This window comes from Anolis sagrei, chromosome 9 (genome assembly GCF_037176765.1).
Source record: "Anolis sagrei isolate rAnoSag1 chromosome 9, rAnoSag1.mat, whole genome shotgun sequence".
Taxonomy (NCBI): Eukaryota; Metazoa; Chordata; class Lepidosauria; order Squamata; family Dactyloidae; genus Anolis; species Anolis sagrei.
The window spans coordinates 22,741,573-22,754,388 of record NC_090029.1 but is presented as its reverse complement, the minus strand read 5'-3'; the positions used below and the strand labels follow the sequence as shown (position 1 = coordinate 22,754,388).

Here is a 12,816-nt window from a genome sequence, read left to right as displayed (position 1 = left end):
TGTGCTTGAGTGTCTGCCTGTCCATCGCATCACCAGGTGCTGAAGGAGGAGGGATTTCGTCGGGACAAAGGAAGGGCCCTGCGACAGCCAGTGGTGGTAGTCTACTCCATGGGTAAACAGGAAAGAGGCTGACTAGACGAGTGGGGGCTTCCTAGCCACCGGCACCAACTAGGAAGACTCTGTGCCTCTGAACCTAGGGGTATTCTGTGGCCTCAAGTAGCAAGGGCAGCCCCTTGGCTAGCATTTTATCACTTGGGGATTTTCGTTTGATATCAAATATGTTGTTTAGGATACAACCAATAATGAAATAAAAATAATAATAATAATAATAATAATAATAATAATAATAATAATAATAATTCTATGCAATCATAGTGTTGCATAGAATAATAATAATAATAATAATAATAAAAATAATAATAATATGATGTTATTCCATTATTATTCCATTATTAAACAGTTTGATATTAAATATGTTGTTTAGGATACAACCAATAATGAAATAATAATAAAAATACTAATAACAATAATTCTATGCAATCATAGTGTTGCATAGAATAATAATAATAATAATAATAAGTTATTTCATTATTATTTCATTATTAAACTATTTGATATTAAATAGGATTTAGGATACAACCAATAATGAAATAATAATAATAATAATAATAATAATAATAATAATAATAATAATACATCACACAGTCCTAGACACTTGGGAAGTGTCCGATGTGTGATTCAATACAACAGCCAGTAAAGGGTCTGCTGTGGACTCATCTTACTGTGTCTCTAATAATAATAATAATAATAATAATAATAATAATAATAATAATATGTTATTCCATTATTATTCCATTATTAAACTGTTTGATATTAAATATATTTTTAGGATACAACTAATAATAAAATCATGAAATAATAATAAAAAATTATTATTCTATGCATTCATAGTGTTGCATAGAATAATAATAATAAGTTATTCCATTATTCCATTATTAAACTGTTTTGATATTAAATATGTTTTTAGGATACAACCAATAATGAAATAATAATAATAATAATAATAATTCTATGAAATCATAGTGTTGCATAGAATAAGAAAAATAATAATGCTATTCCATTATTATTCCATTATTAAACTGTTTGATATTAAATATGTTTTTAGGATACAACCAAAAATGAAATAATAATAATAATAATTCTATGCAATCATAGTGTTGCATAGAATAATAATAATAATAATAATAATAATAATATGTTATTCCATTATTATTTCATTATTAAATTGTTTGATATTAAATATGTTTTTAGGATACAAACAATAATGAAATAATAATAATAATAATATGTTATTCCATTATTATTCCATTATTAAATTGTTTGATATTAAATATGTTTTTTTAGGATACAACCAATAATGAAATAATGACATTTTATAACCCAGGAACAAAAACCATAGTGTGAATTAGTGTTATGTGCCATCGATGGGCTTTTCAGCGGCTGCGGGGCATATCCGGTGTTTCCTCCTATTTGTCCTGGGGACGGGGGGCGTGGCCTGGGACCCGGAAGCCACGCCCCCGAAGCCACGCGTGGGCCACTTCCTTTTGGCTCTCTCTGCTCCTGCTCCCCTTTCTTCCCTCGTGATGGGGCCTCCGAGGCGGCAGCTGCTTCTGGGCCTTCAGAGGGCGGCTCGCTTGGCGACGAGGCTGGAAGCATCCGAGGATCCGGAGGTTAACCTGGAGAGGTAAGCAAGTCGGAGAGGAAGAGCAAGAATTTCAATACAGGCCTCCCCAGAGTTACAAACGTTCTGTTTACATCCGGCTCCTAGTTAAGCACGGGGCTGAGAAAACAGGAAGTGAGAGGAGTCTATTCCTAGGAATGGGAATCCACTCCTGGGGGGAAAGGGTCTCCACTGAGGCTTTATCCCAGGTAGGGGCAAACTTGGGCCCACCCTCCAGGTGTTTTGGATTTCAACTCCCACTAGAGGAGAGCAACTTAACAGGATCAAAGGCCTAGAGACCATGACTAATCCCTCTGAGGAGCAATTTAAAGAGCTGGGACTCTTTAGCTGCAGTAGAGGAGACATGAGAACGGATGTCATAAGGAAGAGGGAGCAGGGCTTGTGTTTCTACTGCCCTGGAAACTTGAACTAAAAAGAGCCATGGGTTCAAGTGACAGGAAAGAAAGGAGATTCCATTGAACATTAGGAAGAACTTCCTGGCTGTAAGAAGAGCTGTTCAACAGTGGAACTCTCCGTCTTGGAGTGTAGTGGAAGCTCCTTCCTTGGAAGCTTTTAAACAGAGGCTGGATGGCCATCTGTTGGGGCGCTTTGAATGTGCTTTTCCTGCATGGCGGGGGGAGGGGGGTGGGATTAGATGGTTCATGCAATTTCTTCCTATGCTATTTATCTATGATTCCATGAAACCTTTGGCTCTGGGTTTTAAAGCTGTTGCCTCGCTCATCTTTGAAACTCTGCTTCTATTCATGCTAACATAGTCTTCATCTTCAAAGGATTCCCTCAGGCAGCAACCAGCCAGGCTTTGTAGCTGCACTAAGCAAGTGGAATTCACATATCTGGAATAATGTCCAAGGTGGGAGAAGAGCTCTCTTCTGCTTTAGGAAAGTGTGGCCACCTTGATTAGCATTGAATGGCCTTGCAGCTTCAAAGCCTAGCTGGTTGCTCACTGGGGGAATCCTTTGTTGGAAGGTGTTAGCTGACTGGCCCTGATTGATTCTTGTCCGGAATTCCAACTAACACCTCCCAAGCAGCAACTGGCCAAGCTTTGAAGCTACAAGGCCATTCAGTGCTAATCAAGGTGGCCAATTGCAACATTCACACTTGCCTCACACAGACAAGAGTTATTTATCCCACTCTGAACTTTTTACATATATATACACAATCTGAGGATGCCTCCCATAGATGTGGGTGAAACATCAGGAGAGAATGCTTCTGGAACATGGCCATACAGCCTGGAAAATGCACACCACCCCAGTCTTCATCTTGTTGGAGGCTTTCATAGTCAGTGTGTTGTGTGGTTTTCCATGTTGTATGGCCAATCTGTTCTGAGGAGGAAAAGAAAGGGGCCTGAGGCTGTTGGGAATGGTGGGAGTTGGAGTCCAAAACACCTGGAGAGCAGGCCCAAGTTTGTCCATTCCAGCTTTATCCCCGATCCTTGTTTTCGCTCCTTCCTGCAGGGCGCTGCAGAGCCAGGCAAAGATGTTGCGGGAACGGCGTATCCAGAAGCAGATGGAGCCACGGGGCCCTCCCCAGCGCACCCTGACCCGCCAGGCCATGGAGCAGATCCGGTGAGGAGCAGTTGCAGTGCGAGGATGGGCGTCCTCTTGGACCCATCGCTGAGCCTGGATCCTCGGATTGCAGCGGTGGCCTGGGGGGCTTTTGCACAAACTTGTGCGCCAGCTGCACCCGTACCTTGGGAGGTCAGACTTGGCCACGGTGGTCTACACTCTCGTTACATCCAGGATAGACTATTGCAATGCACTGTACATGGGATTGCCTTTGAAGACGGTTCGGAAGCTTCAAATAGTTTAACGTGAGGCAACCAGGTTAATAACTGGTGCGGCATATAGGGAGCACACAACTCCCATATTATGTCAGCTACCTGTTTGCTACCGGGCACAATTCAGAGTGCTGGATTTGGCCTATAAAGCCCTAAATGGCCCCGGCCCAGTTTACCTGTCTGAACGCATCGCCCTTTACAAACCACCATGGAAACTAAGATCTTCTGAGGAGGCCCTGCTCTCGGTCCCACCACCATCATAGGTGCGTTTGGCGGGGACGAGAGACAGGGCCTTCTCAGTGATTGCCCCCTAGTTCTGGAACTCCCTTCTTGGCAATATTAGATCAGCCACCTCCCTCCTGTCCTTCAGAAGGATGGTGAAGACCTGGCTGTGGGACCAAGCCTTTGGAGCAGTGCAGTGAGGCAAAATGGTGTCCTGAGATGGTTTTTAAGCAACTTTTAATGTGAATATAAGTGATTTTAATGTTTGTATATATTTATGGTTTTATGTCCTGGCACTGAATGTTTGCCGAATATATGTTGTGCTCCACCCTGAGTCCCCTGCGGGGTGAGAAGGGCGGAATATAAATGTTTTAAATAAATAAATTTTATTTATTTATTTATTTAAAACTTTTGTATCCTGATCTTCTCTACATCCATAGAGGGACTCAGACCGGCTAAAAATATAATAATAATAATAATAATAATAATAATAATAATAATAACAACCATAATCATAATAATAATAACCATAATAATATAAACTTTATTTGCACCCCGCCACCCAGCGGGGACTCGAGGCAGCTTACATGGGGCCAAGCCCAACAAGCGGCTGCGCATTGGAAGTGAGCCTGGCTAAAACTGAATCCACTTTGAACCCTTTCCTTTCAGGTTCCTTTCGTGGGAGTCGCCGGAGGAGTGGCCCGTGGATCGCCTGGCCCGCGGCTTCCGGGTACCGCCTGATGTCATCACCCGTGTCCTCCGCAGCCGCTTCCAGCCCTCGCCTTCACGCGCCACCAAGCAGGACGCCGTGGTCACAGCCACCATCACCCAGAAGAGCGAGCCCACTCACAAAAAGCCGCAGAAAGGCAGGGAGGTTTTCGACACCATGGGGAACCTGCTCTACCGCATCCCCGAAGGGAGCTCCCCGCCCCTTTTGGCCCTCGGTCCTGGGAGAAAGACCCGTCCCAAGTAGCCCTTGGAGGTGAAAAGCAAGGACAGGTGTGGGATGGAACTGGAATCTGGACCTGCAAATGTCCAGAGTGTGGTGATGATGGCAGAACCTTCATAGGAGTTGACAGCGTTCACGAGAGATTTGTGAAAGTGTCTTTAGTGCCAGGTTCTTACACTACAGCAAAGAAAAGGCACTCAGTTCACGGAAATTCTCCATGCAGCCTCCAGTTCCTATCTGAGCTGGTTCGTATTATCAGCCAAGACTACTAGGCCCAAATTATCAATCTGTTTCCCATGCATTCTTCCACCTGGATTGAACTCATGGCAAGGAGGTGCTCTGTTGTCTTAGAGACACTGGATCAGAATCCATGACACAAAGTCCAAGGCAAAGTTTAGCAGGACGGAGGTCATGCAGAGGGCAAGTGGCAAGGCTGGGCTATACCCTCTTCTCAGAGGGGATGCCAGCCCTTAAAGGGACTCCTAAATATGCTGCTGCTGCCACCTTTTGCACCATTTTGGTAGCGCCTTTTCCACTATATTGTCGAAGTCTTTCACAGCCAGAATCACTGGGGTGTTATTGTGTGGTTTCCAGGCTGTACGCCAATGTGTTCTAGCACCATTTTCTCCTGATGTTTCACCTGCATCTGGGGTTGGCATCATCGGAGGATCTGATGGTAGTCAAGCAAGTGGACTATATAATATACCTGTGGAATAATGTCCAGGCTGGGAGGAAAGAACCAGTGTCTGTTAAATTAGCGTGAAGGGTGCAATTAGCAAGCTTGGAAGTAGCCTGGCCTTTGTTTCCTTTGACATTCCACAGGTGTATTAGATACTCCACTTGCTTGACTACCATCAGATCCTCTGAAAATACCTATAACAGGCATGGGCCGACTTGTGCCATGCAGGTGTTTTGGACTTCAACTCCCACCATTCCTAACAGCCTCAGGCCCCTTCTTTTCCCCCCTCAGCTGCTTAAGCGGCTGAGGGGGGAAAGGAAGGGGCCTGAGGCTGTTAGGAATGGTGGGAGTTGAAGTCCAAAACATCTCCAGGGCCCAAGTTGGTCCATGGTGGGAGTTGAAGTCCAAAACACCTCCAGGGCCCAAGTTGCCCCATGCCTGCTATAGTCACAGATGCAGACAAAACATCAGGAGAAAATGCTGCTAGAACACATTGCTATTGAAACCGATATTATTGCATTGTTACATAGATATCTGTGCATTATAGCTAGAACACATTGGCCATACAGCCCAGAAGCCACACAACAACACCCCAGCCTTTTCCACTCTTGGGAGAGAGTGGGGAGAGTTGGTGGAAATAGGATATAATTGACGTCTTGGGAAGGACATGGGACATGGGGATTTCATTCAAATATGAGACCGTCCCTTAACATCCTGGATGACTGGCAACCCAACTTCCAAGGTCTGGCCAAAGGGCTGCAGTGATGAGGGCTTCCCTCCATGACTCAAGGCATTTGTGGGGCTCCTGCATCCAAAAGGAACCCCATATTATGAGGGGTCACAGCTCTATCTCTGAAAGCAATTGACCCAACGACCCATGGAAAAGGCCCTTTGTGCAGTTCTAGAGAAGCTTGGCATATGGCTCTGTCTTTGTTTTATAAGAATTTGTAAAAAATAAAATAAGGCTTTGCAATAAAAAACAATAACATTATGTAATAAATTTTGAAAAAAACCATACTGGATTTGAAAGTGTTCTTTCCCGTTTAATTGTGTGGCACTTACTCTGTGACAGTAGTTATTCTACTCCAAAAACTTCATTTTTGCGGCTGCCATAAACTAGATTTGGTTGAGGCTCAATGATGAGTTATTCATTGAAAAACTAGAGCAAAATGTGCTATAGCAGGATGTCCTTCTCACAAAGACAAAGTTTGTGCAGTTGAGTTTCCTTTGTGCCATAAGATTCCATCTGAACACGAGGAAGAACTTCCTGACTGTGAGAGCCATTCAGCAGTGGAACTCTCTGCCTCAAGTGTGGTGGAGGCTCCTTCTTTGGAAGGTTTTAAACAGAGGCTGGATGGCCATCTGTCAGGGGTGCTTTAAATGCAACTTTCCTGCTTCTTGGCCGAATGGGGTTGGACTGGATGGCCCATGAGATCTCTTCCAACTCTATGATTCTAAGAGAACTCTCAGTTCTGTGCAAGGGAGCTGGGTGCATGCGCAGTGACTCCCCTCGGCCTCAAGGTGGCGCTGACGGATAGAGAAGAGCGGGACTTCCTGGCCAGGCAGAAGGAAGAGCTCACACCAGGAAGTAGACTTCAGTGTAGTTAGCTGTAAAATTCAGGCTTGTCCAGAGTGGGAGAAAGAACTCTTTGTCTGTTTGTGGCAAGTTTGAATGTAGCAATTGATCACCTTGTTTAGCATTGAATAGCCTTGCAGCTTCAAAGCTTGGCTGCTTCCTTCCTATTATTAAATATAATAATAATGATAAATGGCAGGGAAAGAGATTCAACCTGAATATTAGGAAGAACTCCCTTCAGGGTAAGAAGAGCCTTCTCTATCTGATTTTTTTTGTCCCTGGGTCATAAATATCATAAACATGGGGAAAGAAGTTTATTAAACTGCACAAACTTTGTTTTTGCGGGAGGGACATCCTGCTATCACACATTTTGCTGTAGTTTTCGATGAATATCTCACAGAATTTCATCTGGCCATTGGTTGGAAGGGATCAGATGGTGTCCTTCCTGCTAGATGGGGGGTTGGACTGGATGGCCTTTTGCGTAGCTCCCTATCAACTAGGCGTCTATGATATATCTATCTATATATATATCATAGATGTCTCTCAATTCTATCTATGGCTGGATGGCCATCTGTTGAGAGGGATTGGATGGTGTCTTTCCTGCCACAAGGGGTTTGGACTGTGCAGCCTTTTTGGGGTGAGGTTGGCTCTCTATCAACTAGGAGTATGTGATATATCTATCGTAGATCTCTCTCAATCCATCTATGGCTGGATGGCCATCTGTTGAGAGGGATCGGATGGTGCCCTTCCTGTCACAAGGGGGTTGAACTGAGTGGCCTTTTGGGGGAGGGGTGGGCTCCCTAACAACTAGTATATGATATATCTATCATAGATGTCTCTTGATCCTATCTATGGTTGGATGACCATTTGTTGGGAGGGATTGGATGGTGTCCTTCCTGCCAAAAGGGGGTTGGACTGGGTGGCCTTTTTAGGGTGGGTCGGCTCTATCAACTAGGAGTATATATCTATCATAGATCTCTCTCAATCCTATCGATGGCTGGATGGCCATCTGTTGGGAGGGACTGGTTTGTGCCATTCCCGCCACAAGGGGGTTGGACTGGGTGGTCTTTTTGGGGTGGGGTTGCTCTCTATCAACTAGGAGTATATGATATATCTATCATAGATCTCTCTCAATCCTATCGATGGCTGGATGGCCATCTGTTGGGAGGGACTGGTTTGTGCCATTCCCGCCACAAGGGGGTTGGACTGGGTGGTCTTTTTGGGGTGGGGTTGCTCTCTATCAACTAGGAGTATATGATATATCTATCATAGATCTCTCTCAATCCTATCTATGGCTGGATAGTCATCTGTTGGGAGGGATCGGATGGTGTTCTTCCTGCCAGAACAGGGTCTGACTGAGTTGCCCTCTTTGGGGATCCTTTCCAGTATTAGGAGTCTGGATTGTGACTTTCCAGAAGTGCCTCGGAGGATGGCGGGGGTGTCGGAGACTGTGCGGCTGCTGGACGCTGCCCACTTCGCTGCCTGCAAGCACTCCAGCCAGCGGCGCAAGGACCCTGAGCGCACTCCATACATCAATCACCCCATCGGTCAGTGAGCCCCTGGGCACATGCAGAGAGCCAGGGCAGGAGAGAGGAGGCCACTATCTCCCCTCGGAACCATGCCTGCTCCCATCCACCACTTCATGGTCCAGGGACCATAATTTGGTTCTTAACATCAATAAGATCAAGCAGCTGATAGATTACAGAAGAAATAGATTAGAAATTCAGCCTTTGGATGTAAATGGAAATAGAGTAGAGCAGGTGGCCAGATTTAAGTTTCCTGGTGTTGCAATGTTAAGGAATACCTGACCAGCGGCACCATTCATACACATAGTTAAAGGGGGTCAGGAAAGATTGTATTATTATGAGACTCTTAAGCAGGGATGGGGAAACTTTGGCCTCTTTGGAAGAACTTTCTCATTCCCACTGCCTTAGGAAAGCTCAGAATATTCTTCAGGATCCATCTCACCCTGGATATTCTTTTTTTGAATTATTTCCATTTGGAAGATAGTATTAGATCAGTGTTTCTCAGCCTTCCTAATGCTGCAACCCCTTAATACAATTCCTCATGTTATGATGACCCCCAATCATAAAATTATTTTTGTTGCTACTCCAAATCTGGAATTTTGCTACTGTTATGAATTGTAATGTAAATATCTGAAATACAGGATATATTTTCATTCAGTGGACCAAATTTGGCACAAATACCCAATACACCCAAATTTGAATACTGGTGCGGAGGGGAGGGGCTAATTTTGTCATTTGGGAGTTGTAGTTGCTGGGATTTATAGTTCATCTACAATCAAAGAGCATTTTGAAATCCACCAATGATGGAATTGAACTAAACTTGGCACACAGAACTCCCATGACTAACAGAAAATATTGGAATGGTTTGGTGGGCATTGACCTTGAGTTTTGGAGTTGTAGTTTACCTACATCTCAAACAATGTAGGTGAACTTATTGTTTGAGATGTAGGTAAACACAAACAATGAGTTTGAGGACTCAAACAATGATGGATCTGGACCAAACTTGGCACGAATACTTAATACGCCCAAATGTGAACTCTGGTGGAGTTTGGAGGAAATAGACCTTGACATTTGGGACTTGTGGTTACCGGGATTTATAGTTCACCTACAATCAATGAGCATTTTGAACCCCACCAATGACAGAACTGGGGCAAACTTTCCACACAGAACCCCCATGACCAACAGTGTTTCCTGATGGTCTTTGGCAACCCCTCTGATACCCCCTTGTGACCCCCAGGTTGAGAAACGCTGTATTAGATGATAAAAACACACAAACAGAGAGAACTTTTATCACAGAGATCTGACTATATTGAACTCTATGGTTTCACACTGATACAGCATTAGGGGTTATGCAATAATGATGAGACTGTGGAAGGATTGATGTTTTGTTTTGTAATTCTACATATAGTATTGGGAAGGCAATTAATTTTGTTGTATGATGTACAATGGCAATAAAGTTATTACATTCTGTTATTTTATTCTGTTCAGGTGTGGCCCAGATCCTGGCGCAAGAGGGTGGAGTCACAGACCTAGCGGTGCTGCAGGTGAGTCATGACAGTCCCATGGTTCCAGCATTCAGGCTGCAACCCAAACCATTCAAGCTATAAGGCTGAGCTGTCAGACCTAACAATAACCTCCAGTGACAGCCTGTGCATGGACTTTTTGGATGAAGCTTTTCTTCTCCAAGGAGGTTTGTTTATCCCCGAAGAAGCAGCAAAGGTTTGCAGCTGACACTCAGGCAATGCTCTTAGAGTTATCCAGTGTCTGTCTCCCTCCAGGCCGCCCTTCTGCATGACACGGTCGAAGACACTGATACCACCTTCTTGGAGATCGAGGAACGCTTTGGGGCAGAGGTCAGACGCATAGTGGAGGAAGTGACCGATGACAAGGCACTGCCCAAGATGGAACGCAAGCGCCTGCAGGTTGAGCATGCGGCTGGCAGCAGCCCCGGCGCCAGACTTGTCAAGCTGGCTGACAAGCTCTATAACCTGCGAGACCTGAACCGTTCCACTCCCCAAGGTCCGTCTTGTGGCTGTTTGCCTTGCAAATCTATCCAGATTTCTATTCTGTTGCATCCTGATGTGTTTTGAAAAGCAGAATACTGTTAGGTATTTTTACCTTAGCGTTTAGTCAGTGTACAAGCCGCTCCGGTTCTCAGTAACCCTGGACTTTGCGTGATTTGAAAAGCAGACAGCAGAAGTATATTAAAAGGGGCTCCCAACTGATGGCATAGGCAGGAGACAAGGTAGAACTTGATGGCCCATGTGGTCTCTTCCAACTCTGTTATTCTGTGATTCTATGATTATTCATGGTTACATCAGCAACTGAGATTTCTCTAGTCATCCTGACTTCATAATTAATCATGAATATACATACCTTATATACAAATTGCAATAAATACCTCCTCAAAGTGGAATGCCGCAATATGAAATTGAACCTCTCCAAATGAGAACTGTGTGGCATTTTGAAAGTAGGGTCTAGAAACGATATTGCAATGGCAAACTGGGAAGGGTCTGCCGTGCAATTTTGCATTGCATCTCTTGGACAATAGTTGCTAAGGAAGCCAAATTTCTGGGAATTGGAAGTCCAAAATACCTTTCCCTGTGATTTATTGGATTGCAGGGAAAGAAAATGTATATTTCCTGATGAAACTTTAGTCTCTTTAATTCCTGGCTCTGAGAAGCTCCATGCCTCCTAGCCATGAGCCAGAGTCACTGTGACAGAAGATACATGACATACACTTTTGTCACTTTCTGACTGTGGGGTCTCTCTTTGGACAGGTTGGTCTGAAAAGCGTGTCCAGGATTACTTCCTCTGGGCCTCGGAGGTGGTGAGGGGCTTGCATGGGACTCACCCAGCCTTGGAGGAGAAGCTGTGGCTGCTCTTTAGGGCACGAGGGATTCCAGAGTGATGCTGCGGAGCATCCGGATGAAGGATCGGAAAGGAGGAGAATCAAGAAATAGGGATATAATCAGGAGAAAGAGGACAATGGCTTTCAGTTATATTCCCTCAAATGATTCTGGTTGAGACTTATTTCACTGTATACTCCTCATCTTGTGCCATTCACTGCATTGAATTAGAAAGTTTCTGTCCACGTGGGGGGATAGGGCGGAATATAAATAAAGTTTTATTATTTTATTATTATTATTCTGCTTACTTGCAAAAAGAAACCCACTTAAAACTTTTCCATCTTTGAGAGAAAGTGCCTAAATCACAATCTGGAAGAGAAGAGACTGAATTCAGTCCCTTCGTACATTCATTCTCTAGCACTGTGTGAGACATGTGGCAGTTGAAATTCATAATTACCTTTGAACAGTATCTCAGTTATATAGAGTTATGTTCCAGTTTGGCAAAAGCAGAAAAATTAAACACAAAAGAAGAAAAAATGAATTAATTGGTTGTAAGCTTCTAGGAGCCCCGGTGGCGCAGAGGGTTAAACTGCTGAGCTGCTGAACTTGTTGACCGAAAGGTCACAGGTTCAAATTCGGGGAGTGGCGTGAACTGCTGCTGCTGATAGCCCCAGTTTCTGCCAACCTAGCAGTCTGAAAACATGCAAATGTGAATAGATCAGTAGCTACTGCTCCGACGAGAAGGTAACGGTGCTCCATGCAGTCATGCTGGCCACATGACCTTGGAGGTGTCTACAGTCATGCTGGCCACGTGACCTTGGAGGTGTCTATGGACAACGCCAGCTCTTCTGCTTAGAAATGGACATGAGCACCAACCCCTAGAGTAGTATAAAACTGGACTTGATGTCAGGGGAAAATCTTAAGCTTCTATAAATGCTTCAATTTACAAATGTCCAAATATTCTTTCAAATGTTGTAAGCATTGTTACATTGCAGGCATGGGCAATCTTTGGACCTCCCTCCAGGTGCTTTGGACTTCAATTCCCACAATTCCTAACAGCCAGCTGTTAGGAATGGTTGGAGTTGGAAGTCCAAAACACCTGGAGAGCCCAAGTTTGTCCATGCCTGTTATATCATCCACCCCAGGGTGGCTGCCAACCTTGGGTCCTTCAGGTGTTTTGGAGAGGCTAATCGCCTCTCAACAAAGGATTCCCCCAGGCAGTAAGAAGTCACACCTTGAAACTGCTTGGCCATTAAATGCTAATCAAGGTCGCCAATTGAAACATTCACACCTACCTCCAACAGACAAGAGTTCTTTCTCCCACCCTGGACATCATTCCACAGATTTATTAAACCCCTACGAACCCACCGCCAAGACACTAGACTTGGAGGACCATCATTTTTGAGCTATAAGGGATCGCCTAAGTAAGTAAATAAAGTAATGTTATCGTTGTTTATTCGTTCAGTCGCTTCCGACTGAAGTAAAGCAATATAAACC

At 44.2% G+C, this 12,816-nt stretch overlaps 2 protein-coding genes across 2 annotated transcripts; both read left to right on the top strand.

The window, feature by feature from the left end:
* The first annotated feature begins 1,469 nt into the window (after positions 1 to 1,469).
* Positions 1,470 to 6,385, top strand: NGRN (neugrin, neurite outgrowth associated). The gene is made up of 3 exons (XM_067471366.1): positions 1,470 to 1,744; positions 3,196 to 3,306; positions 4,410 to 6,385. Exons 1-3 carry the CDS (start codon positions 1,485 to 1,487, stop codon positions 4,711 to 4,713), a joined length of 675 nt encoding a protein of 224 aa, XP_067327467.1. The 5' UTR covers positions 1,470 to 1,484; the 3' UTR covers positions 4,714 to 6,385.
* A 526-nt stretch (positions 6,386 to 6,911) lies between these two features.
* On the top strand, positions 6,912 to 11,608 carry HDDC3 (HD domain containing 3). The gene is made up of 5 exons (XM_060755451.2): positions 6,912 to 7,186; positions 8,331 to 8,491; positions 9,959 to 10,014; positions 10,249 to 10,489; positions 11,251 to 11,608. The coding sequence occupies exons 2-5, from the start codon at positions 8,374 to 8,376 to the stop codon at positions 11,379 to 11,381; spliced, it is 546 nt and encodes a 181-aa protein (XP_060611434.2). The 5' UTR covers positions 6,912 to 7,186; positions 8,331 to 8,373; the 3' UTR covers positions 11,382 to 11,608.
* The last annotated feature ends 1,208 nt before the right edge of the window (positions 11,609 to 12,816 follow it).

Coding starts and splice junctions, on each gene's coding strand:
- NGRN (XM_067471366.1), top strand. CDS start 1,485: ATGGGCTTTTCAGCGGCTGCGGGGCATATCCGGTGTTTCCTCCTATTT. Junction 1,745..3,195: donor CCGGAGGTTAACCTGGAGAG/GTAAGCAAGTCG, acceptor TCCTTCCTGCAG/GGCGCTGCAGAGCCAGGCAA. Junction 3,307..4,409: donor CAGGCCATGGAGCAGATCCG/GTGAGGAGCAGT, acceptor CTTTCCTTTCAG/GTTCCTTTCGTGGGAGTCGC.
- HDDC3 (XM_060755451.2), top strand. CDS start 8,374: ATGGCGGGGGTGTCGGAGACTGTGCGGCTGCTGGACGCTGCCCACTTC. Junction 10,015..10,248: donor CAGACCTAGCGGTGCTGCAG/GTGAGTCATGAC, acceptor GTCTCCCTCCAG/GCCGCCCTTCTGCATGACAC. Junction 10,490..11,250: donor GAACCGTTCCACTCCCCAAG/GTCCGTCTTGTG, acceptor CTCTTTGGACAG/GTTGGTCTGAAAAGCGTGTC.